Consider the following 22057-nt stretch of genomic DNA (forward strand, 5'->3'; position numbering starts at 1 on the left):
TGCAGTGAGAAAGTGTAGCCAGGCTTTGTCTGTTCTGAACTCAATGTACTAGCAGGAGGTGGCAAGTAACTTTTAAAGGACAAACCAGCAGAGACAAGCGATGTTTTTTTGGGGGGGCATACCCATTTTGATTTCATTGTAATTAGCATGGAGAAGAAAGATGATGATAATGCAGCAGCATTCATGTCTGCCTGTACATGTCAACTGAGTATGTTCCCAAGATCTCCATAGAGCTTGAACTCTACCTGCTGGCAGGAGCCTCATGATGTGTTCCTCCATCTCTCCTGCTGCTGTTGCTTTTGCCAGGTGGATTATTGCTGTTACAGAAATGCCATGTTTCTGGTGTGTAGGCATGTCCCAGATTTGTTGCTAGTGTTAAATCCAAAGCAAAGCAACTTTAATATTTGCTGTTTACCCTTGGCATTTCTAGTATTTTAGCATGCATTATCTAACACACTCTTAAAAAAAACCCAACAAAACTAACAAAAAAGCCAAAACTAGGCTGTATGTAGCCTTAGATTGTTTTTTTTTTTTTAATTGGGCTGTGGAACTAAGTGTGTGTGTTTTCCTGTCTGGAAAACTAGATTCCGTTCTCTGTGGTGTGATCCATAGATCCATCTGTAGATGCTTTTGAAAGAATAGCAGGATTGTTTAAAACTCCAGTAAAATACTTAATGCCAAATCCATTGGCTTCTCTTCTGCTTCATTTTGTTGTGGGGTTTTTTCATGCTGATGATTAGCACTTGCTTTTTTTAACAGCATTTGTAGTATGTTCGTCTCAGGCAGGCAGAGTTCTGTAGTGTGTTAGACTGCCCATTTAGACCCCACTAACTTGTTCTCAAGGTGGCTGAGTTCAGGTACTGGAGCGTGACTGAATGATACCATAGTTGAAATCTCTGATAAGGGGAATTTGGCACTAAATAGACCCAGCCCAGGACCTGCTAAAAGCATGAAATCTAATCTCAATTCATAGGATCATTAATTTGCTGTATGTATGACTTGCTGCAGACCTTTGGTGAGTAGGGATTAGACAACTCGTTGGAAGACTTGCCAGAAAACGTGAATTGTCTCAAACTTGTGTATAGTCCTGCGGGCAAACAAAACCTGAGGTGATACCATGTTTATAGTGATTGTTAAAAAGTAAACTGCACACGTTTTATTGCCCTTTCCTCCCTTCCTCTGGTAAGTGATAAAAGTAAAAGTTTCTGTTCTGTTTTACAAGCATTAATGCTGGCACAAGTGGGAATTTGGAGAGGTGGACAGGAGAAAAGGGACAGGGTTGTCACACCAGGAATAATTCTAAGGCCAATCTAAGAAATAGTGGGTATTATGTATGTTGTACATGTGTTGTTTTTCAGAAGTATAGGAGGGTTTGGTGCATTTGCAGGACAGTTCATATAATTCCATTCAGCTCTCAATAGTTCAGGTCTTATCAAAAGTTCTCACATTTACTTTTGGGCTCAAAAGTTGGGTTTCTTAGGCTGGTATTTAAAATCTTAAACAAAAGTCACTAATCGGATCCTTCAAACTGTTTCTGAGAATTGAGCCAGCAGGGAAGAATATATGTTCTGTAGCAAAAACTATTTTGGTAATGAGGCAAACCTTTCTAATGTTGTTTGTAGTTTAGAGGGGAAACCTAACTTTGGCTGGAGAAGACCTCCCAGATTTTCTGGCTTATGGGTGGACCGTGATTTTCAGAAGCCTTAATTGGAACTGAGTGTGGGAAAAATAGAAGGTGGCAAGGGAAACCTGGGGAACAGTGAGCAACCAAAAGGTGAGGTTAGGTGAGGCACTGGGTGTGGAGAAGAGGAATGACGAAACTGAAGTTGCACGGGTCTAGGTGCTGAACACCTGCGTGGTGAGGAGGAGGTGGTGAGGGAGAGGAGGTGCAGTCCTGATGGTGGAGGAACTGGACTGCGGAAGAGAGAGACGAAGAAGTTAATGGAGAGGGACTGAGCCTGGGAAGTGGTGGTACTAGATACCGTGGAATGGGAAACTGTTATACTGAGCTTGACTACAATTAGTGGGGGAATTGGTGTTGGGTTACGTTGTGGTGACAAGACCATGGGAACCAGGAGCAGGATTCGTGGGGGGTGAGACTAGAGAAGAGTGACCCCCACTTTCCTAAGAAGTTGAAAGAATGAGAAGTTATTCTGTGAGTGGGCAGTAGCAGTCGTCATGCAGGTAGCTGATGAGTCAAGGTACTCCTGCAAAAGTCTGCCCGGTTACAGTGCCCATCTGCCTCATGATGCAAAGTCCAGACCTTCTGCTTGTTACTTCAGAAACATGCCAGTAAAGCAATTAAACAGCAGTCTTTCCCGTTGTTAGCTGTCCAGTTATTTCCAAGAATGTCTCTTACATTTGTGGTTATGACCATAATGTAATGCGCTGCTTTGAAGCTGCTTCCATGGCAGTTGATTCAGCTGGGAAAAGACATGTGGCAGGGCTCAGAGAAGCTGTGGCTGCCCCATCCCTGGAAGTGTTCTAGGCCAGGTTGGACGGGGCCTTGAGCAACCTGGTCTAGTGGAAGGTGTCCCTGCCTGTGGCAGGGGAGTTGGGCTTATATGATCTTTAAGGTCCCTTCCAACCCAAACTATGATTCTATGATGAGAATGAGCATGGGAGCCACACATGGCTTAGTTTGCATAATCTGTATAAGGCTTTGGTTGTTACCCTGTAACAAAGGTTTGTGCCTGGGCTTTTCTCCTAGACGATCTGCTTCTGCTTGCTCTGGAACAGGCAGCAGGATATGAACTCACAGCACATCTCACCAGGGAAGTAGGGTGTTATGGCAAAAAAAAAGGCAGTGTGACAGCATAGTCAGTGCAGGAGGCAGGGTCTTGGGACAGGGGTTTCTCCTGTGCGGTTATGGTGGGTCTCTTTCCAGGTGTGCTCTCTCTGGAGCAAAGTGCTTAACTTTTCCCAGGGGATCCAAGTTTTGTTTTCCCCAGGATGTCTGTTGGAATCAGCCCCTGAATTGCAATCCTGATGGAGCTTTACAGAATTTGTAGGCTAGAGGCTGTGACACTGAAGTGAATTAGTGGAGAGCACATGCTGCCACATACCTGGAGATTTTATCTTCATGTGATTGTGAGACTTTATCATCATGTGATCAGAAACATTTCTAAAATAGCTAAGATACTATTTAATTACTTATATTAAGGTTGGCTCTCTTCTGAATGCATTAATGAACAACTGGAGTACGCTCAATAATAGGGAATAACCTGGATCCTGCTACATGTTCTGAATGTGAGCCAGCTCCTCCAGCAGTCCATTCCAGTGTGGATGTGGTGTATAGTTCTCTGATTGTTGAGGGCTAAATAGTTTTGTGTATTTGTATATCACTGCTTCTGAGCTGGTATGGCCTCTCAGAGCAGAACTTGAAATACTTTGAATGGTATTGTCATTGCGGCAGACTTTATCCACCTACAGGTAACTGAGAGAACACACAAACGTGTTCATGTTACTTCTAGAGCTGATCTGATGCTGGCATTATTTTTGACAAATGTACAGCTTGTTCCTCTGTGACTTGAGTTGTGTGATGACAGACACTCCTTTAAAGTACTTTTTCCAACATTCTCATAGCATCACATATCCTGTAAAGTAATCCTAGGTTTAGGAACTGAATGCTGTGAAGCAATTTTTATTTTATTCTCTTTATCCAAAAAATCTTGTGAAAGCCCTTCTTGAGGCGTTAGTTCTTGCCAGTTAAGAGGAGTGCGTGACTCACAAGGGAGTTACTTAATGCTGTGTTTGTGATTACTTGTGACTTGTGAAACTTTAAACTTGCTTTACCTGTCTACATGAAGCATTTCCCTTTTCTTCCTCTTTGCAAGGCCATGTTGCCTTATTAAAGAAAGGAAAGGGCCCAGTTTATGTACCTGGGTACTGCTTAAATAAAATAGATGGCCTCTGATGTCATTTTGCTGTTTGACTGCATAGCAACATTTCAGTCTAAAAAGTGTTTGAGTGAAAGCAGTGTTTTGTATTAAGCTTTTCACTATGTTGTAAAAATAGTCTGAGCAAGATACAGAACTTAGACATGTCTCAGACACACTGTATAACTTTGGTAAATAACTTACTTCTGTCTTCTCATCTCCAAGTCATCTTTTTCAACTATCTCGGCAGTTGTATGAGTGTCACTCATCATTTCTGAAGTGCTTTGACACTAAGTGATAGTTTTTATTCTTTCCTTTTATGGTTCGTTGCTTTCCAAAATGGAACTATGCTTCTTAAAAAGCATAATTTTTAAGGATGATTTTTGTCCAAGGGCGGTGTGCCTCATTTCTTCAAATAACATCAGTTTCTTCGCGTAAGTCCAGATCTTTTGGACTGAGTGTAATGATGAGGCACTGGTGTGTTCTTGGTCTTGCTTTTAGGCAGTGACAGTAGAGCAGGTTCTGGTATCTGGTAGTGATATTTTCAATATAACACCAGGTTTTCAGTGTGTCTGCTTGTAGCAAAATGGGATGATTTGGGGACACCCACTGCGTTTCAGATGTGGTCTTGCATAATGCTTGTTGCAGAAAAATTCCCTATGTATGTCCCTCATTCTGCCTCACAGCTTTACAAAATAACATCTGTGCATGCAATCACCTGCTCTAATTTGCTTCTGCTGTTGCAATTCGTTCCAAGGCACAAAGTCACAGATACAGTGCAAAACAGAAATAATGGAGCCTTCTGTGTGAATGACAGAGCTGTGAGTTGGGTCTTTCAGACTGTGCCTCTCTTTTAATGTGTTCGTGCTGGATTAGATGACACACTGTAATAAGTGAAATCTATTAAAGATGGCTGTCATGTCTCTGTCTTCACTTTTTCCAAACCTCAGCTGTTTAATATTAATTTTTACTTACTAGATATGTAGCTCAGGGTGATTTTTTTTTTTAGGAAAGAGTTGTTATTTTCAAAAATTGTGCTAGAAAAAAACTCCGCATTATTTTGCCCATGCAGGCATCTTCATCTCCCCAGCCCACATTCCTGTGCTTGGTGTATAGTCTTGAAAGATGGCTGAGCTGGAGCGAAGCCAGAGGAAGAACACAAAGATGCTCAGAGGGCTGTGAAGACAGCCTGAGTTGGACTTGTTCAGCCTGGAGAAGGCTCAGGGGAAACCTTTTAGCAGCCTTCCAGTACCTAAAGGAGGCCTACAAGAAATCTGGAGAGGGACTTTTTATGTGGGCTTGTAGGGATAATGGCTTTAAACTGAAAGAGGGCAGGTTTAAATTAGACATTAGGAAGAAGTTCTTCACTATGAGGGTAGTGAGACACTGCCACAGGTTGCCCAGAGAAGCTGTGGCTGCCCCATCCCTGTAATTGCTCAAGGCCAGGTTGGACGGGGCTTTGAGCAACCTGCTCTAGTGGAAGGTGTGCCTGCCCGTGGCAGAGGGGTTGGAACTAGATGAACTTCAAGGTCCTTTCCAACCCAAACTATTCTGTCATTCTGTGGTGGTGGTACGATGTCTGGGAGTTCTTGTGTTAAGGGCATACCTTCTGCTTTCCATGTTTAAATTCTCCTTTAATTTAGTCTTTCCTTGGGGGATAGAGGAAATGTCACAGTTCTGCACATGTTCAGTGAAGGGTGTTTATTTTTGGCACTCAGTTATTCTGAAGGTTCGACTCCATGTTGAGCAGAAAGATGGTTTAAGAAACTGCATTTTGGGAATACTGTAAAGAGTAGTTAGTTAGGTCTGAATGAAAGTGAAATCTGGGGAGACGAAGCTGTGCGTGCAGTGACACAAAACAGAGATGCCCAGAGAGGGAGGTTGCACCCCTGTCATCATGTTCTGCTACTCCTCTGCTTTCCATCTTGGGTGACTGTTGAGCTCTTCCACAAGCCAGCTCAGCAGCAGAAGCCCGCTGGAGCAGTTAGCAAATGGAATCATCTCACAAAGGGGTCTGGGGAAAGCAAACCACTGGAATTGGGGGGGTGTGTTAACGAGAGGAGTAATATGACCTTCCCCACATGGTAGTAGTGAGCTGTTTAATCTGACAGATGAGAACCGCATAGGTGAAGAAAAGCAATTTGAAGCAGGGAGCCTGCTGCAGAGGAGAGGCAGGACTGACTCAGTAACAGATTTGGAACAAAGGGTCAAGTCTGAGAGAGAGAAGTTGGCAGAAGAATCAGTCTGTTAGAAATGTTCCTTTTCAAAATGTTGAGAGGATCCATGATTTTTTTCATTCTCACCATTTTTTGCTGTGAAAGCTGGAGGAAGGATGTAGGTTTGTATGGCAATAGTACATTAGGCCTAAAAGCTCTCATTCTGCTCATAGGTCTTGATATATCAGTTTGAATGCTGTGGAATTTCTCCCTTAAAGTACTAGGAAATTACACATATAGAAAAGCAATGCTTTCTTAAAGCTGTAAAATAAAAAATACGAAACATAAGTGCAGTCTTAGTTTGTTGCATTTACAAATATGCAGCATTATCTTTGTTTTTAGTCAATGTCTCTGCTTTAGGCAGAATAAAGAATGAACCATATTAAAAGACCTCATGAATATTTTGTTTCTCACCATAATTCTGTGTCTTACTGTGTGCCCTGTTCAGATTCTGATCTGAGTAATTTCCATAAGCCTCTGTGAGTGATCACCTGTAGTGAGATACTTTCTTTCACAGAGTTTTCACTGTGTTCTGCATACAGAGAACTGAAGGATGAGAGGTTGGTTCTAAAAAAACCCCAACCAACCAAAGAAACAAATACAACCCTTCCCAAAATCCACTTAGCTGGGCACGTTTATAATTATTAACCTGGCAAAGCATAATTCCATATTATGTTTTTCTGTATTCTGCTAATCCATAAATAAGATGCCAGGAGTTGAGTAACACTGCTGAAGAGCGTTGTGGGATGTACAGGCTAAGGCTGGCTTCATCCCAGGAGCTCTGCCGGGTTCCAGAGGCAAAGCATGTGCATCCTTATTTTCAGGGTGGTGGTCAATGCTTTTGCAATGGCCTTGTCCTTTCCCTCTGTGCACTTGCCCGTCTTGCCCACTCTAGACATGGACTGGTTTGTAGGTGCGGTGCGTCCAATTCACTTAAAAAAATTATATGTAGTATTTCTATTTCATCCCATGGGCTACTGCTGAAATAACCGTCTGTCCTTTAGCAGCTTTGGGTGGGGTGTTTTGGGTTCTCTTGTTTCGGGATGGGTGGATGAAATGCAAAGAGGCGCTGTGCAGGAATTTTACAGATCATTGTGGTGCTCAGATGAATGCAGTAGTGTTGCCAGTCTGTGTCATTGGTAATACTGAAAATGCTTATATTGTTGAAAGTTTTGACCTGTTTTTATATCTGTAAGTCTGAAGCTTTAGATACCTGGACATTTCTCCTAAAATGTCTTGTTTGAGCACATCATTTACTCGTTTAAATGCAGTATTGAATTAGCATAGCAGTGGAGTATTTGATAGCAATTGAAAATGCAACAAAACCCAACAAGCATGACAAAAAAATACAAAGAAACTGGCTGTGCCTTCTGTTAATGCTGTTCTCTTTTAAAGAGGCTTTCTGCTTTTGCATAAGAAGTTATAGTGTGTTTGTATGATGTATCAAGAGTTCCTGCTTAGCCAGGAGATTTTATAAAATAGCGGGTATCCATGACTGTTTGCCTCACTTAGCAAAGGGTTGACTGCTTTCTTCTTAACTATGCTCTGTACATCAGCATTAAATAGCAAGAGTACCAGAGATGACTGCAGAATCCAAAGGCTAGTGCAGAAACCACAGCTGTTATATCTGGATATACTCGTCACAACTAAAATACTCATGGAAATAGGCTTCATAAGGCTTTCATGTGTAATCTTATGTTTTAACTTTAGGGTTTGTGATTTGTTTTTTTGAGGGAAGTGGGATTTGAGGCCATGACTACAAAGCCACCGTGATCACTTTAGGTCTGAAGTGCAGGGCACCCTTCCTAAAGTGTCCCTGTGACACTCATATGGCTGCACGGGGAGCCAGGCTGTGGGACTGATGTAGCTTTAAAATAAGAAAAGCCTTTTTTCTTCTGTTTGTCTTCCAGTAGGTCAGTTTCCTCTCAGCAGTAACACAGTAGCACAGATTTAAGTTGAAGTTAGGGTGTAGCTGTGACTTGACCTGTCAGCCAAGTACAGCACTGGATGTGGGAAATAGATTTTTCTTTCTCTAGGGTTTGCTCTATTTCTGTTTTCCTTTCATCCCATGAAAGAAGGGCTCATATCTGAGGGTGACCATTTAGACACAAAGGGCCAAGTTCAGCAGAGTGGACTGCAGAGGTATGATGTCCCATGCAGCATATCTGTTCTGTGGAATTTCTGGAATTATCTGTGCTAGGAAGTGCTTATGAGTATCATTGCTGAGAATTTATGTATTTGCTTCCTTCAGCAGTTTTCATATTAGCTTTTATTTGGTCATAACTCAAGCAGACAACATACCAGCATCTGGGTGCAGATGACCTGATACAGCCTCTTCGAATGTGAAGTTCTTGTATACCAGAAAAACATAATCATGCTTTTTCTACCTTCTTTAATTTGCATTAGCATAATTAGAAGATGGATTTGCTTTAACTTCCCCCCTTCCCTTATTGCAACAGGCTAGGCAAGTTCTTATTTGCATCTATAAAATGTGCTTGGGAAAGATGAAAATGATCTTTGCCTCAAGTGCAGTGCTCACAAACACACTGAGCTTCCAGACAAACCTATTTTGTATCAACAGTTTAAAGTTAGCTATTTTATTGTAAATATTACCAATCAGTACACAAGCTGCCTATGCATTTTGTAAGAATTATTTCAAATGTTAAAATATTCTCCTACTTTAGTATATAATGTTTTGCATATTATAAAATAGAACTGGCTAAAGTAGCAGCTCGCATTAAGTTAATGTGGCTTAGGAGTTAATGGACAGATTCTGCAAACACTGAGCTTAGGACCTGATGTTACATTGCTGTGTCGTGACATAAGTTGGAACATTCATTGCAGGAGGTATTGCTGTTTGTGTTTTCATGATAGAGCTCTAAACAAGGTGTTTTGAAGCCCATTGTTTAAAATTGTGTGGGGTTTCTTTCTGTTTTCCCTGCTGCAGGTGTGATGGACAGGTAGCAGAAGATTTCACTTGGATATCAGGGAATCAGAATGACTGAGTGCTTCCTGCCTCCCACTAGCAGCCCCAGTGAACACCGTCGGGTAGAGCACAGTGGGGGTCTTGCTCGTACTCCCAGCTCTGAAGAAATCAGTCCTACAAAATTCCCTGGATTGTACCGCACCGGTGAGCCTTCACCGCCTCATGACAGCTTGCATGAGCCTCCAGATATAGTATCTGATGATGAAAAAGAGCATGGGAAGAAGAAAGGAAAATTTAAGAAGAAAGAAAAAAGAAGTGAGTAGGAAACTGCTCTTATTTCATGCTTATAATTTCTCTTTTTTTCTTTCTTTCTCTCTCAAAATTGCTTAGTATTCCCACTGCTTTTTTAAAACTTGTTTAGGTGTGAAGGAAGCTAACTTGTACAAACAGGCTTTGTGCAATACCTGTTTCTCTTCCAAAGAAGCCCACACCTTAACCAAAAATGGGATTTGTTTTTTGCTGCGCAGGTACAGGTGCCAAGCATGTGCCCAGAATTACTAATAAACATGTTTATCCAGAACCTTTAGCAAAGCAGTGGTAATTGCCTGGCATGAGGTTCTTCTAATCTCATCATCTGTTCACATTCTAAGTGGAAGTTTCCAAGTGTATTTCTAAATAGATGCTTTTTGAAATTGCAGCTGAGGGGTTAGCTAAGATAAAAGTAAGTTTGACCTGAATTTTGTACTTTTAAATTTGGAAGAGTCAGTTTTGGGAACTTTAACCCTTTTCCCTTATGTCTCGTGTGTTCAGAGTTTGCTGGTTTGTACCAGCTCAAGCTGTCATGTGCACACTGCATCATTGTTTGAGGAGCAATAAGATCTGTGTCCTTTTTTTTCTCTAGCTTCTTATTTTAGTCTGATCATGCAGTTTCCACCAGCAGCGCCAAAGTGGTATTGCAGAGTTCAAAAATGTGCCAGCCAACGCTGAGATCTGAACTTACCAGGACCAACAGAGTAAAGGGTAGAGGAAAGCAAAGCTTTGACCGTAGAATCCATTTTGTCAGTATCCGTGTGAGAATGGAGGTTTTAATTTGAAAAGTATACCTCTCCATCAAAACACCACGAGAGAAATCTTAACTTTCCACCTTTAGATTTGTGCAGAAAATTTTGGAAACATGACATAGTTTTTATTCAATAAGAGTTCTTCTGCATATTCTGAGAGAACAAAGCTCTTGGAAATACTAAGCTGGTATTGAGCACTCTTCGTACCAGAAAGATCCTTCCTGTCCAAGTCTCTGAAACCTAAATATCACAGCCCACATGCTGGTACTTTTTTTAACTGACATTTGTTTTAGCAAAGCTTCAAAATAATGTTCTTCTCCTACTGTGCTTGTATCTCTGATGCCTGCAAGTTCTGGCTGCCAGTGTACCTCGCTACTTCTTACATGTGATATTTGGAAGATAAAAACCAATGAGACAGCACACGATATTCTGTTAGAGTGAATCTGGTGACTGTCTGTAATATGCATGCACATATTTAAATAATTACTCTTTAAGGATTTGCTGCCACTGAACTGCTTTTCATCAGAGCAGTTTCCTGGAATGCAGGAATTGTTTCTACCACAGTTTAGAAGGACTATTGTTACTCTAAAGACCATGTGCCTAAAGAATGCTGTAACTCAGAAATATATTATCCTCAAGTTAAACGAAGCAGTTTAAATTCCTACAGGTTTAAAGAAAAGTGATTTCTCAGGGTTTTTCTCTAACAACATTAACCTAATACGGATTACTGGAATGGTGATGAAAATTCAGTATTATTGGATAGGTCTAAATTCAGGCTGTTAGTAGTTGTTTTTTTTTACTCTTTGCAAATCAGCTTTCTGTTATAACCCCGCATTAGACACCTCTAAATTTGGAATTGTTAGAGGTCAGCATTATACATAGTGTGGGTTTCTTTGTGGTATAATTTGGCATGTCTCTTGGTGACAGTGTAACTGAAGGCTAAAGAGGAAAAATGCTTCTTCAGCAAATATATGCAGGTCTGTGCACATTAGCACTGTAACTGCTTTCTTCCACGAGAGATCACAACACATTTTATAGCTGATGTAAAGCAATTTTTTGTTACTTAGAAGAAGCTTTAAAGGTATAAAAAAATCCTCAAAAAAGGCAAAACGTAGGAAGAATCAAATTTCCTGCATCTGTAATGTAAAAAGCATTCAGCATTTCTTAGCCCTAATGTAAGTATGTCATATAATTGCCAGTCATATATAAGAGTAAGTTACTTACAAAGCTTTCAGTACATCTTGTACAGTCCAAAAATAGTCATTATCGTAAGTATACCTTGAGCAGACATTTTAGTTATGTAAATGACAGGTGTTCTTTACAGTTGCTTAATATAGTTGATTTTAAGAGTCCTCCTTCCAACTTTGCCTTTTGTTATTCCTTCCACACTTCCAATTCTTCAGTTTCTTCCACCTTTTCAGGTTTTGGGGTATTTTGATAATACTCTTAAGTATAAACTTCAGAAATGTTTTGGAGATAATAGGAAATTAAACAGAATACTGTTTTTTGTGTGGAATGTTGGCTGCTGGAAAAATGTTTCAGCCACTAATCTCTATTCTCCACTCCTCTGTGATAGACTGAGGGTTGGTTAGCTGCAGAGTGAGTTAGATTAGGGGACTTATTAGGGATTAAAATGAATTTTATTTTCAGTGGGATAGTTTCAGCTCAGATCTGTTCCCTGACTCAAAAGATCCCTTGTCCATGCAAGACTTGTACTGTGGCAGCAGGAGAGCAAAAACAGACCTTTCTTCAGCAGTAATGGTTTCTATGAGACAGTGACCAGCATAGTTGATTTTTAAAACTGAATGTTTAACCCCCTGTCTGTAGTCATGTGTTGATAAAGTCATAACATAGGCAGTTCCTTGCAAAAGGAAAAAGGTTCTAAGACATACTTAAGAAGGAAAAAGCTATTCTACCCATTAGAATCTCTGTAGATAAAGATTCTGTATGTAGTAGATCTTACTGTGCTTACTCGTTTTACTTCTGAGATGGATGCCATTGGACAGGATGGGTTCAATATGCAGCCAGGATTTTTTGTTTAGAGTGATTTTCATTTTCTTTATAGAATTCTTGGGGGAAATGGAGAATTGGTTGAACTGTAAATGAAACAATTTTGTGAAAGGACAGTAATACCACTGGCATGAACTCTTCTGACATTTTCAGGAAATATTTTTGAAGACCAAATCCCGAATGTGTTGGGCAGGGGGTCCTGTGTGTGCTTCTGGGAGGTAGATGAGGACTGAAATATTCCTATTGTTAACCTGGGGACCTGCTCCAAACAATCTTTGGTCCAGATTGGGTGTTAACCCTTCTCTCCTTCCTCTGAGTTGCTGAGTTGAGGTTCTAGTGATCTGTGACTCTCTGTCAGGTACCAGATACCAGCCTCTTCTCTCTTCTGTCATGTTAAGGGATTGTTCTCCTAAATACTTTCTTCTCAGGAATGTGGACATCCAGCAACCATGCAAAAGCTCTTAATAGTATGCCCGGCTCTTTCATATAGACCAGTGGCGTGATAAATTGTCTCTGTCCTTATGATCCTTCACTTCTGTGCAGAGTGCTAATGGAGGTGGGTTCTGCGGTAGCAGTGGATACTACATGTGTATGGGGTGAGCTCTGTTTGAAATGTAAGGAGGCCGTTGTCATCCTATGAAATAACCAAGTTGCTACTATTGCAAACAGAACGTTATTTTTACTGGTCTGGTCTGTGGGGAAGCTCTGAATACAGTTTCCAGCTCTACAGAATAGGAAGTTATTAGAGCTTCCTACCCATGATAAGCATTAGAGATTCTTCATATCAAGGTTTATCTTTGTGTTGCTACATTCTATTCTACTGACAAATTACTATGTATATCGGTGTACCAGTGTGTATTTATTTAGCAAAGTACCATTTGCAAACAGTTTAAAAGTCTGCCTTTCAGTGCCAGTAATTATTTTAAATCAAAATGAGGAAAGGCACATTTCCTATTTCAGCTTCATTTGCTCTCCTTGCATAGCACTGCGCAGTAATTGGAATGCACAATTTTTAGGGAGTGCTGTGCTCACATGAGCGAGTTGAATGTGTATTAAAAGCAAACTGATCTAGTTGAAAGTTGGATTGTAAGTGCTGGTAGTGTCTGTAAGTTTGAAGTTTCTGTTAATAGTAACAATACATCTTGTGGGTGAGGAGAGGGAAGAAAAGCCATCTACCCAAGCTCATTATGCATCCACGTGTGTCTTACTGTTTTATTTAGAAATGGTATACGCTGATGGCAATCCCTCTCACAAACTGAAATTAGATAACTAATGCTAGCATTGCACTTTGGTCCCTGTAGTCATATTTGACCAACTGATTCTTCCATATGTAACAGTGCTTTCTTCCAGTGAATTAATTACTGATGCATGCAAATTTCCCCAGGGAGCCAAAACGAGGTGTAGAGGTATAAATGGCTTAAAAACTCACCAGACACTTGATGCACAAAATGTATCTTGTAGTGGGTTTGCTAAGTGGCAGTACTATGTAATGCAACCCTTTGTGTTAACAATAAATACTACATAGCATGACTTTATAGCTTCGTTGTAGGAGTGCTGGAGAAGCATTCCTAAGTACGCAGGCTGTTACAGTGGCCTCTCTGTGTGACAAAGCTTTTAAGCCTGTAAGCTAGATTCTTCCACAGTAACACTGGAATATTTTTAATTTTTTTATTACTACTTTTAAAAGAGGTTTTCATAATTTTCTGTAAGATAAGGGCTAGACTTGGAGCATCCTGTTTAAAATAACTGCAGTGAAGGCATGCTTGTGAAAGGTCTAACAAAACCTGAGCAAGGAACTGGCAGATAGTCCACTTGTTATGCTGGTGGCATTGGAGTATTTATTAAATTAGTATTGGTCTCATATAGGTGGAGGAAAATGTCATTGACATACATTAGAGTGACGGGAAAACACAGACTATTAGTACTGGAAGTCTTGAGGAAACAGCAGAAATACCAGTAATACTTCTTTCCACTTCACCTGTGTACTGCTTTTGATAATCTTTCTCCTGCTTTTGGTAGTCTTTCTCCTGTATAAATTTAGGTGGTTTATATTTCAATATATTGTATCACTGGTGGAAGGCAAGTAACTTTATTAGCAGAAGTATGGTAAAGAAAACTGGGCTACTCTGAGAGACATACAAAACCCACTCGTGGTATGGGTGGGAGATTCTCTGTGAATCTAATTAGTATGTATTTCTACACTTTGACTTTCGTTACTGAGACAAATTAGAATAGGCTGGTTTGTATTTAACTTGCTCCTTCCTGTCTTCTCATGAAGTCAAGAAATACCAGTTTCAGTAACGTGCTATTGCTGGTGTTACATTACCACGGATCTAGAAAAGGTTTGTGTTGCAACATGGAGTGTTGAGACACTAAGGTGGGTGTTCTGTTGGTGACATTGGCCTCCATGCTTGGGTCCCCTGTGCTGACCCAGAGGACATGCTGAGGGTGGGGGGCGACCCTACGCTGTTTGACTGTGATCTGTTACAGCAGGAAGGGTTGAGGACAAGTTGTTCTGGGCTCTGCCTGGTGGAGATCTGGCTTTCTGCTTGGAAATTACATCTGTGAACCCCATCTTGAAACTCAGTGCCAGCCCCATCTCATTCTGACAAAACACAGTGGTGATGCGTGCTCCTCCTTTGTCCCATAGCTGGTGCATCAGCAGCTCCTTCTGTATCAGTGAGGTGTGAATCCTTCCTTCATGCACTGCAGATTTCCTTGGCCATTTCTGGGTTTAGTTTACAGGAGGAGTGAATGATGATGCTATAGCTGGTAAACTGGCTGAGACCTGGCTGCTGGTTGTGCTCCAGATAACGTCTGCATTTTATTATAACAAATCACTTTGACAGGATCAGTGCTACAGTCTTTCTCTGTCTTCTATGGAAGTGCATGTTTGGTAGTCCTAGGGAAGAGTCCAGGATGGGAACAGTGAGCTGGTCCAGCAATTGTAATTATTTTATGGCAGTTCCATGCTTTAATACATTTCTTGTATTTATTTGACTGTTAAAAGCTGCCTTCTACAGAGCAGCCAAGGAGGCTTCAAAATACAGACAGCTCCTTGGACGTGCTGAGTTAATGCCGAGCAGCTCTGCAGCTTAGCATAATTTAGAATTGGAAGAACAAAAGACTGAATGCTTCCTGGTTCTTTTGCATAAGATCTTTCACCTGTAAAAATTACAGCCTATAATCTCATGTGTGATGCGCTCTCTCATAATCTAAGGGGGTAATTTTCCACCACCCAAAACTATGCAGGTAGAGCACTTGGCTGTCAGTGTGCTTCCTCACTTGGGCAGAGGCACTGCCTGTGGGTAGTGGAAGAGCCTCAAAGGATCTGTATAAAGGGGGCTTCATGCTGAAGCAAGAGCTCGCTGCCCACTGCCTTGGGGGACCTGGCTGGTGCAAACGCTATGTAAACTGTTGTCTTTGATGACCAGGTTTCAGGCGTACTTTTCTTACATATGTGTGAAATTGCAGTTAATTGACTTGGAAGTCGCGTTGGTTTGTGTGTTGTTGGGTTTGGTTGTGGGTTGGCTTTTTGTTGATGGGGTTTGGTTTCTTGTAGTCCACCTTTGAAGATTTTCGTGTTGTTGCCTGGAGGGCAGGCAGGGCTTGCTGCAGAGGCGTAGCCAGTAAAAGCACTGCTGCACGTTTTAGGCGGCACTTGGTGTTGTGCTGCTCAGTGCGCTCCACCCATGGGCTTGTTTGAAGCTCTTGCATTTGCTCTTTAAGGCAGACAGATACCTTCACGGTCAGGTATTGTGCTAGTGTTACTAGAATTGTTTTATTTGTCTAGTGGAAAAGTAAGTGTGCTTGGGCCTTTTTTTTTCTCTTTTTTGTATTTTATTTGAAGCTGAAACTATTCATACTTAACAGTTGTAATATTCTGGGAAGGGATTGGGGAGTTAAGTGGCTGAAGTTCAGCTTCTTCTTAACAGAAGCTTGTTAGACTTATGTGTATGCAGTAGATGATCCTTAACAGCAACTCTTATACTGTTGATTACAGGAACGTAGAGAAGTTGCCAGACAATTTTTTTATTTTGCATTTCCTTGACTATTAGATGGGAGACTAATCCATAAGATGGACATTGCCATTATGAGTAAGTATATAAAGTATTAATTATTTAGATTGGTCAGGAGCTGTGGCTTATCTTTGGTGTGATTATGCAACTTTGATTTAATCCTTGTCCACTTAATCGTGTAAAGACTAAAGAAAACCTGCAGAGTCAGGCAGGTGCTATTTTCTTCACTTCTGTTGCTTTCCTTTCTTCTTACATACTACTTCTTGTTCTCTCCCTGTTACAATGTGCTATCTAGAAACTAAAGAGACTCACAGCTGTCCTCTTGCCTTCTCCTCCTTTGCCCAACAGCGGAAGGTTATGCTGCATTTCAAGAGGACAGTTCCGGTGATGAAGCTGAAAGTCCTTCAAAGTTGAAGCGGTCCAAGGGAATACATGTCTTCAAGAAACCCAGCTTTTCCAAAAAAAAGGAAAAGGATTTTAAAATAAAAGAGAAACCCAAAGATGAAAAACACAAGGAAGACAAACATAAGGAAGACAAACATAAAGAGAAGAAGTCAAAAGACTTAACTGCAGCAGATGTTGTAAAACAGTGGAAAGAGAAGAAGAAAAAGAAAAAGCCAATTCAGGAGACAGAGATACCTCAAGTGGATGTTCCAAGTCATAGACCTGTGTTTGGCATTCCTTTGTCTGATGCAGCAGACAGGACCATGATGTATGATGGCGTCCGCCTGCCAGCAGTTTTCCGTGAATGTATAGATTACGTAGAGAAGTATGGCATGAAATGCGAAGGCATCTACAGAGTTTCAGGTACTCTGGGCACACTGACATGCAGGTTCCTAAGGTCTTTACTTGCTATTTTCTTACTATTTTACCATTTTCTTACTATTTTCACCACCTACAGACTGTTAATAGCTGCATTCATTTTAATTATCCAGAAGGTAATCAGGCAATTAAAGCTGAGCAAACTCATAGGTCCGAAGTACCAGAAAAATTGCTGAAGTGGTGGTACTGCTCATTGGCAGTAAGAAACCACTTGTTTTGGCCTTTTGTGGTAGGGTGCTAACAAGGAATAAGATGTGTTAGTATGGCCAGCTTCAGTTTTTTACTTCTGCATTAGAAATGCAGTGCTAGTTGATTGCAAAAGCAAAGATGACATACAACCACTTTATTACTTAAGCTTCCCACCAAGTTGCTGTTTCCACTTACTTCTGTTGTATGATTATTTTTTTTTCCTTAAAAACTGTTTTTCTTTGAGCAAATAACACTAATGAGCACAAAATCCAAGTTCCGCTAATTAAGCTTAGCAGCAGCAGGCTAATTAACCATGGTGGTTGTGTAACACCAGCTTACATAAATGAAACATCAGGTTTAGTCACGTTACACAGAACGGCCCCTTTGGTTGTGAACTGCACCTGCAAAGTAACTTGTGTAAGTACCTCTGCGGGTACGTTTAAGGGAGCAAGAACAAGTGAGAAAAAGAATTTGAGGAAAAGCGCTGAAAAGCAGTAATCAAACGGTTTTAAAGGCGTCATCAAGCTGTCTTCATGCTGTCCATCTGCATGGTATGTGGTAGGCATGCATAAATACTGCAGCAGCTTAAGCAGCTTCTTCTTCATCTTGCCTGTTGGAACATTCTGGTTGTGTGGGGTTTTTTTCAAGACACGATGTGTTGGGAATTTTCACTGACAAAGGTGTGTTTTCCATAAATCAGTTTTGATGTTTGTACTGTCTGTGTTCTCCTGTACAATAGCACCCTCTTGTGTGTGTCAGATTGTTTAAACTGAGAGCTCAGAGAGACCGTTCCAGTGGCTTAACAACCTTCCAGCTGGTGTGATGCCTAACTTACTTGGACATGAAACTGAGCATATTTTACTTGGCATTTACCATGGGCTGGGTGCACCCACCTTTGCTTGTTGTATATGAGCCAAGTCGGTGCAACTCAAACGGGTGTTTGAGCTTTAAGAATGAAATTTCCCCAAGTTTGGGAATATTGGAATGTCACTGAGTTATAAAATACCTCACAGAAAACTCTGGCTGTGTTGAATAACTCTGTGAACACACTTTTATTCACACAGTGCCCCAAGTCAAGAATTCTGTGTGAGATTCCTCCACTGAGGAGGGCCAGCTGGAAACCTGAGAGCTAAGAAGTGTGGGATTTGCTTTGAGAGAGGAAAGCTGTTAGAGAACTTGTTGCACAATATTATTTGACAATATGTATTTGCTTCTTGGCTTAGGGCTCTATAATTGAACAGTCAGAAAGATGCTGATTGAAAACACACAGTTAATCTTGTGTTCCCCTGCCCTTCCTCAACCTGTTTTATGTTCCTTGATGGAAGGGAATGCTGGCGCCAGTTCCAGTTCGGAGCTTTGGCAGTGCTGTGGTTTTGCTTCATAGGAGTAGTCGGTGCTTTTAGAAGCAGCGATCTATGTAATTTTGAGTCACGATCTTAACTTTGTTACATGTGAGTAACTCTTAAAAGGTGTTCCTCAAGTAGTTTAAATTGTAAGGAAAGATGAAATAAATGCCTTTCTCTCAAAAAAAAAAAGTTAAATATAACAACTATTATACATTTACAGTTGAAGATTTCTCTTAATTCTTGATCTAAATATTTTAAGGAATAAAATCAAAAGTTGATGAGCTAAAAGCAGCCTATGATCGAGAAGAATCTCCCAACCTGGAAGAATATGAGCCCAATACAGTAGCCAGCTTGCTGAAACAGTACCTACGAGAACTGCCTGAAAACTTGCTTACCAAAGAGCTAATGCCCCGCTTTGAAGATGCTTGTGGGAAGAGCACAGAAGCTGAGAAGGTTCAGGAGTGCCAGAGGCTGCTGAAAGAGTTGCCGGAGTGTAACCATCTCCTGATTTCTTGGCTGATCGTGCACATGGACCACGTCATTGCAAAGGAACTGGAAACAAAAATGAACATCCAGAATATTTCTATAGTGCTCAGCCCTACTGTCCAGGTACGTGTGCCACGCAGCAAGTGCTGGAGCAGAACTTCAGCCCGGGAAAGACTTCTTTGTGGAAATTCTTTTGCGGGTGGGAATGGGGTATTGTCTGATACAGTTAAGCTAAATTACAGCTTCTCTTTATACTTTGGGAAGCTAAAATGCTGGGAAAGGGGGAACAAAAGACTTTCTGAATGTGAGCTTGCGTACTATGGGTGTGACATCTGGCTTATTATGAGAGTATTACAAAGGCTGCTGTCAGGGTTTTAATTCTGTTGTGAACAGAAGTCATTTAATGTTGAATTTGTCCAATAATTCATGCAGATACACAGTTTCTGTGGGCTTTTGATTCAGCATTAATTTAGCGAAGACTATATTGTTGCTTAGTTTTAATATCAAGCCAATGAATCCTGTCCTGCAAATAGACCTTTCTGGTGCAGTAATGACTTTTGTCTAATGGCTTTGGTGTCTGCAGTCAGGGAAAAACAACAGACTTTTAGTCTTCCAGTAAGAGTTTGTGGTTTCTGGATTGATTAATTCCTTAATAAACGTCTTGGAAATGTTTAATTTAAATACAGCTCAGAATTAGTCCTGTGCATAATGGAAACATGGCGTTATTGGGTGTGTGTGTCTTCTAGAAGAAAACCCACACTTCAAGAAAAGCTTGGCTTTATAATTAAGAGTCTAGGAGGAAGCCCAGTAGCAAAAGGGCTGGGAACTATTATTCTTGGCTATTTTGCTGTGCCAGACACTTTCTAGCTAAGAAAAGAGGTAACAATTAATGCAAAACAACGCAGGCCCAGTCATGCTTTTTGTTAAGTAGATTTTAGCAATTAAAATGCAGGTAGTGACAGGATAAATGTTTGCATTTTAATGGAAGATACAGTATCAAAATAAATACTTGCTTCTGTCTCATGCTAAAACAAGAACTACAGCAGCAGGGCCTTTCAGACTCCTTTTTCTACTATAGTAAATCAGCTGAGAGAGATGTTGTAGAAAATACTTAGAAGCTGGGGAGGAGAGAGAAGGTAGCCAGCAACCAGCCATAGCGCAGTATGGTTGTGTTCCGTCTTACCTGTTGTTGTCACTAACTACCTTTACGTGAGTAAAAGGAAAATAATGTATCTCTGTATCTGGCAGTGATGGAAATAATTGCAGTAGGTTAAGATGTGTCTGAGTTTAGCATGAAACTGCCTCAGATACACAGGTAAGAGACACAGATTCCTTGGGGACAGCACTGGGTCACTTAAAGTATCCTTTTTAATCCAGATTTTAATCTCTTAGGACAAACTAGTATCACTACGAGTCACAGAAAGGCATTCTAAAGGCTGTTTCTAGAGAAGGATACTATGCTCCACAGATAAAAAGTCATCTTAACCAATGTTTTGTCTGTCCTTTCTCTGCAGATCAGCAACCGTGTCCTGTATGTATTTTTCACACATGTTCAAGAGTTCTTTGGGAATGTGACCCTGAAGCAGGTGACAAAACCTCTTCGCTGGTCAAATATGGCAACAATGCCAGCACTTCCAGAAACACAAGAAAGCATCAAAGAAGAAATCAGGCGACAGGTTGGCAATTACTTTAGTGTTTTTCTGTTTATCTTTGCCCTGGCTTTCATACATTCAGTAGTAAATCCTCATAAGCTTGTAACAGACACTCTAATTCTATCACACTTGTCCTGTAAGTGGAAACCACTGGAAAGAGATGAGTGATGCTATTCCCCATTCATGCATGGAAAAGTGTTACAGCCTTGTGATGATTATATAGCAAAGCAAGCTGCAAAAGACAGGGCTATGTAGTTCAATACTTTTATGGTGGGAGAAGGGGCCATGAGGATGATAAGGGGGCTGGAGCACCTCCCGTATGAAGACAGGCTGAGAGAGTTGGGGCTGTTCAGCCTGGAGAAGAGAAGGCTGCGTGGAGACCTCATAGCAGCCTTCCAGTATCTGAAGGGGGCCTATAAGGATGCTGCAGAGGGACTATTCCTCAGGGACTGTAGTGGTAGGACAAGGGGTAATGAGTTTAAACTTAAACAGGGGAAGTTTAGATTAAATAAAAGGAAGAAGTTCTTTACAGTGAGGGCAGTGAGGCACTGGAACGGGTTGCCCAAGGACATTGTGAATGCTCCATCCCTGGTGGTGTTCAAGGCCAGGTTGGACAGAGCCTTGGGTAACATGGTTTAGTGCGAGGTGTCCCTGCCCATGGCAGGGGCGTTAGAACTAGATGATCTTAAGGTCCTTTCCTCTAAAGGTCAGGAGGACATATTAAATAGAGTTTGATTTCTTTAATATTGCTCTTCATCTAGTTCTGGATCATGTACTGAATCTATGTTAACACTTGTTAGTTGACAGGTTGAGCTTTGAAAAGTAGAATTCTGAGCCTGTTGCCACAATGTCAGAAAGATTGTTTCTTTTCAGCCCGCCCTGCTTTGTCAATTCTGATTCTTTGCAATATTTCTAGGAGTTCCTACTGAACTGTTTACACAGAGACTTGCAGGCAGGGATAAAAGACTTATCCAAAGAAGAGAGACTCTGGGAGGTGCAAAGAATTTTAACAGCTCTGAAGAGGAAACTAAGAGAAGCTAAGAGACAGGTGGGTAACTTCTCTGTTTATTGGCCAAGAATCTGAATTGTGGATCCCTAATTTGTGATAATTACAGAGGCACCCAGTTAAATCAAACCACATTTCAATCCTTTTACTGCAGATTTTACATCTTAACTTTACATGGCTGATGGGCAATTGCGTTTTCTGGTTAGCTGGCTCTGCCGAGGGGCAGCAACATCTCCACCCTCCTGCACAGCTGTTGGCAAAACCATGCTGTATGATTAAAAACTTAGTGTTTGACAGAGCATGGATTTGTTACATGCTTAACAAAACGTGTCCTGGAGTAGCAAGAGGAACTGCTGGAAAGCTCAAGGTTAAACTGTCATAAGTCCCTTGCTGAAAACTTTCAGGACAACCAAGATGCTGATTCTATATTTGGAAAGTAAATAATA

The 22057-nt window shown here is 41.0% G+C and overlaps 1 protein-coding gene across 1 annotated transcript in view; it reads left to right on the plus strand.

Annotated features, from left to right (window-relative positions):
* The window catches only part of RALBP1 (ralA binding protein 1), a 34737-nt gene that overhangs the window by 9100 nt on the left and 3580 nt on the right, over positions 1-22057 (plus strand). The window contains exons 2-6 of the mRNA XM_030489439.1: positions 9042-9335; positions 16459-16917; positions 18727-19076; positions 20468-20629; positions 21522-21653. Of these exons, the coding sequence (XP_030345299.1) occupies positions 9092-9335; positions 16459-16917; positions 18727-19076; positions 20468-20629; positions 21522-21653 (1347 nt within the window). The 5' untranslated portion in view covers positions 9042-9091. The remainder of the gene's footprint in view (positions 1-9041; positions 9336-16458; positions 16918-18726; positions 19077-20467; positions 20630-21521; positions 21654-22057) is intronic.

This window comes from Strigops habroptila, chromosome 1 (assembly GCF_004027225.2).
Source record: "Strigops habroptila isolate Jane chromosome 1, bStrHab1.2.pri, whole genome shotgun sequence".
Taxonomy (NCBI): domain Eukaryota; kingdom Metazoa; phylum Chordata; class Aves; order Psittaciformes; family Psittacidae; genus Strigops; species Strigops habroptila.